Below are 5,000 nucleotides of genomic sequence, written 5' to 3' on the forward strand. Positions count from 1 at the left end.
TTCTTTTAATCAGTGTAAAGGGCATCAATAGCAGCATTGAAAACATTCGGTTGACTAAAAAGATCTTTTAAAAGTTCAACTTACAATAGACTTAGACTCTTTAATTCGGAAAAGGGAGTGGAGCAGGCACTTATGATAATCATAACAAGAAATAAAGTGAGTATGAAAGTGCAAGAAAACATTAGAGAATAAAAACCACGCGGTGCCGATGGAGGCTTGAACCCGCGACCTTACTGGTACAACAACTCCCCCTGGCAGGAGAGAACGTAGCGCTACTTTCCGAGCTATCCACCACTCCTGTTTCATGTCCCAAGACTATCTGACTTGTCCCAAGTCTCAGTGGGTCATGTCCCAAGATTCTCTGACTTGTCCCAAGTCCCACTTGTTCGTGTCCCAAGACAATCTGACTTGTCCCAAGTCTCAGTGGTTCGTGTCCCAAGACAATCTGACTTGTCCCAAGTCTCAGTGGTTCGTGTCCCAAGATTTTCTGACTTGTCCCAAGTCTCAGTGGTTCGTGTCCCAAGACTATCTGACTTGTCCCAAGTCCCACTTGCTCGTGTCCCAAGACAATCTGACTTGTCCCAAGTCTCAGTGGGTCATGTCCCAAGACTCTCTGACTTGTCCCAAGTCTCCCATTTTATTTCCTGATTAAAAATCAATAAGATATATCGATCACACTATCGAAGTTAACTTTCGTGAGTTTTAAGAATTCAGGATTCAAAACAATACACTTCTTATTTTTTTATTGCTCCGCCATTCTCATATTTCTCATCCGTATTTATTGTTTCTTTCATTCATTGTTTTGTTGATAAAGAGGAAACGAGAAACGTCCAGTATTAGTTTGATAAATTAAAGCTTAAATTTAATTAGATATTATTACATTTGACGTGAAATATATATATATATATATATATATATATATATATATATATATATATATATATATATATATATATATATATAAGTATACATAAATTATAAAAACAAAAACCATGAAAAAATAGTGCTCAACTTTTTGATAAGAGGAGCTATTTATAAAATATTTCAAGTACTATTATGATTATTTAACTCTACAACATTGTTTAAAGCGTTATCTCTCATCAGGAAGTGGAAGTGAAAGTAGATTTTTGTGTTTTTCTAGATTCGTGTTTATGGAGGTTCGTAATTACATAAAAGGTATTTGTTTCTATGTCTGCATAAGGATGTTAGTTCGTTCCTTCTGATGAGTGTTGCCATGTTCTGTTTTGTGATGATGAAGAATTTTTCTTCTAAGCGGAGGTTGCAAATCTTAGAAGAGGGGGAGTACGACTGTGCTCTGGAGGTGATTTTCCATGTAGTGCTGAGTACTTTGAGGTTCCAATTGTGTTCGCTTAGTGTAGTAGACTGTCGTTTGTGTATGTTTCTGAAGGAAGATTTGTGCAAAGTAATTAACTATTCGTATTTGGTGTTCTAACTTACTCTTACTATAGATCATGTCTTACCATTTTGATTAAGACGCAGTAATAAATGAATAAATAAGTAATAAATAATGAATAAACAAAGAAACAAAATCATTAATAAACTTCATTCATCTTTAATGAAATTTAGTTTACATCCGTAAATTACAAAAATGAATACTTATAAAGAGAAAGTAAATAGCATATAAATAAAAGTAATAAAAAAGTGCATCTGTAATATTAATATCAATACATAAAAATATGCTAATATATTATATAATTTATAGATATAGAAAAAATGGTATATTAGATAAAAATAGAACATTCTTTTCACAATGAAAGAGGGCATCTGAAAAGTTTAAAAAGAAAAAGAGTTATATAACCTTAATCCTGAATGAAAATGCTCTCAGTGTTCTGTACTAAAAATGAAGAGTGAAAATTAAAACCAAGTAAAAGAAAATGAAAATTGGTTTACAAACGTAAATTACAAGTATGAATACTTAAGCGTTATGAAATTTATTTACAATAATCTTATAAATAAATATAGTAAATAAAACTAAAGTAAAATTAATTGTAAAAGTACATCTTCAATAATAATAATAATAATGATAATAATAATAATAATAACAACAATAATAATAATAATAATAATAATAATAATAATAATAATAATAATAATAATGATGATGATGATGATGATGATGATGATGATGATGATGATGATAATAATAATAATAATAATAATAACAATAATAATAATGATAATAATAATAATAATAATAATAATAATAATAATAATAATAATAATAATAATAATAATAATAATAATGATAATAATAATAATAATAATAATAATAATAATAATAATAATAATAATAATAATAATAATAATAATAATAATAATAATAATAATAATAATAATAATAATAATAATAATAATAATAATAATAATAATAATAATAATAATAATAATAATAATAATATACCATATGACTTATAGCAAGAAAATTATATTAGACAAAAATGAATTTCGTATCATCAAAGTCGTACGTGGATCACCCTTTTTGATTAACAATGAAATACGATACATTACAAGTTAAAAAAAAAAGAAAATGGCAGATTACAACTAAATCCTGAATTGAATTGCTGTCAGAATTCTTACTTTTAACAATAACGTGTAGAAATTAGAACCCAGTTAGAAATAATAGAATAGTATGATGTAAAAGGAGGAGACTGTCACCATCAAACGGGTTGACAATAAAGGACAACATAATTTACTTTCGGTGACACGAAATGTCTTTGTGTCAATAATGTTAAAGTCACGACTTTTGTCACCAACAGATTTTACAATAGTTATCCCGGGTGAATAGTCGCTCAAATTGAATATGTTTGAATATTTTAAAAAAATTATGTCTTTTCCGCCACGACATCATAAGATATCGTCGCCTAGGCATTCCACGAAGGAATATAGATAGGTAACTCATCAAACAAGATGTCTGATGTCAACAGGAATCACCCATGTTGTCCAAGTGAGCAAATTGGGGGTTAATAATCTTGCTCAAGAAAAAAACGAAAGTGCTTGAAGCGGGGCTCGAACCCGGGTCCTTCCGGGTCACAGTGCCACTTCGTCCCCCGTTTGAATATTGTAGAAGTAAAAACAGGCGGGGCGGGGATTTACAACAATAATGATAAGGAATTAACTGTGTAGAAAGTTGGCAAGTGACTGTAAGGAATCAATAATCAATAATGTATGTGGTGTGTGAGAATCGAACCTGAGACGCCTGGCAGAGATATGAGTGACTCAGTGCTATATGTCATCTTGGAAGAACGAGAAAGAGAAACATCCTAAAGTTTCAGACGATGTGTACACATTTGCAGGTCTTTTCATCTAACGTAATTATGGGCCAGAGTTAACATTGTTTTGATGCAGAATATTTTTCGTTGGTTAGAGAGTATTACCATTACAACAATGAGCCCATAACAACTTGGGTTATCAGACCTGCAAATAAGAGCACGTAGGTTACACATCTATATACATTTGACTCAAATTTGTTTCATTTTTAGATAGTTGAGCAATACAAAGCAAAAGTCTAACCCAGAATTTCAAATGAACAAATCACATTGTAAGTTATAAGAAAGAATGAAATATATCCCATTCAACAGTGTGGATGTGCTAATAAGTAAGTTAAATGAAAAGAACAGTTGATGATGCCGATAATAAAAGAGTTGATATGATGATGATGATGATGATGATGATGATGACGACGATGATGATGATGATGATGACAACGAGGAGGTACTGATCCCCGAAAAGTCATTAGAGAATTAAATGTATAGGAAATACGACCTTTGAGTTTATTGGATCTTTAGAAATGTGTTTTTGTCTTTGTTTTGTTTTGTATTTATTCTCCTCCAGAAGGTCTATAAATTAACACCGTGATTGATAGTTTTAGCTGTAAATCGAATTTCGAACGTCGGAGGATCAAACCTCTGAATTCCCGATTTTCACGATCGGCGGATCAAAAAGCTGAAATCTGCATACGAGCTTTGCGCACCATGTTCTTATTTAATTTTGGGCAAATCAGACCTTCCCAAGCTCGTGCTGAGACCCAAAGCAATTCGACTTTAGGGTATCTTCACAGGACAAAAGGTCGCTCTTTTTTCATTATATTGTGTACAGTTTTGCAAAACGTGTGTTGCATCCTGCTTTCCCCTCCCCACGGTCACAAATGTTTGTTTCTCCATTCTTAAATACTTTGAACATGTAATATCGGAGATGGCTTTGTTCGCAACAAAGTCTGAATTATTTTTTTTTAATCCCTTTATTCATCCCATAGGGAAAATTTTTTTCTAAGGTCTATTCCAAGGGAAGACTTGAATATCCTATACGTCAAACCGCAGTGCAGCGCCGCAAATTGATCCAGGGCGAGGCCAACTAGATCTAATCTATAGACTATAATCAAGTATACCATTTAGATGACGGGTTTATGATTGAAATAATGCATTTTTGTGATACAAACGTGTACAAAGGTGAATGAGAGCAGTTTTGAGATTATTGTACTTCAAGAGGAGATAGATAGTCATCGTTGTTCTCCATTGAAAACGAATTCTGATAATCCCCCTGACCAAGAACAGGTTTGCTTGTCTGAGAGTCCTCCATTTCCACGTAGATGCCATAGTCTTCATTGATGTTGGTTTGGTCTGCGGCATTCAACGTTGTGTCATTTTGCACGGCATGGTTATCTGCACCATTCAGTACAATGCCAGTATATTCCTGTGACCTATTCTGTCGTCTGTTTGAATCTTGCACGTCATTTACATCCAGCCTGTCGTAGTCATTTAGCTGTATCTCTTGGTAATGGGATTGGTGTTGGTGACGTCGACGTCTTTCTCCTTGTTGTTGTTGTTGTTGTTGTTGTTGTTGTTGTGGTTGTGGTTGTTCTTGTTGTTGTTGTTGTTGTTGTTGTTGTGGTTGTTGTTGTTGTTGTTGTTGTTGTTGTTGTTGTTGTTGAGGTATTGCTCTTTCTCCTTCCTGTAGTTGTAAATTGTCGTTTGACTTTTGAT

The 5,000-nt window shown here is 32.6% G+C and overlaps 1 protein-coding gene across 4 annotated transcripts in view; it reads right to left on the reverse strand.

Moving 5' to 3' along the window:
* Nucleotides 1-3,790: 3,790 nt before the first annotated feature.
* The window catches only part of LOC144960032 (uncharacterized), a 70,660-nt gene continuing 69,450 nt past the window's right edge, over nucleotides 3,791-5,000 (reverse strand). The window contains exon 11 of one of the 4 annotated variants that reach the window (XM_078892980.1): nucleotides 3,791-5,000. This exon is cut by the window's right edge and continues 39 nt beyond it. In XM_078892980.1, the coding sequence (XP_078749106.1) occupies nucleotides 4,489-5,000 (512 nt within the window). In that variant the 3' untranslated portion in view covers nucleotides 3,791-4,488. The other 3 variants (XM_078892977.1, XM_078892978.1, XM_078892979.1) reach the window with 3 other exon arrangements.

Source organism: Berghia stephanieae, chromosome 14, assembly GCF_034508935.2.
Source record: "Berghia stephanieae isolate SIO BIC M18660-M18661 chromosome 14, UCSD_Bste_1.3, whole genome shotgun sequence".
Classification (NCBI taxonomy): Eukaryota; Metazoa; Mollusca; class Gastropoda; order Nudibranchia; family Aeolidiidae; genus Berghia; species Berghia stephanieae.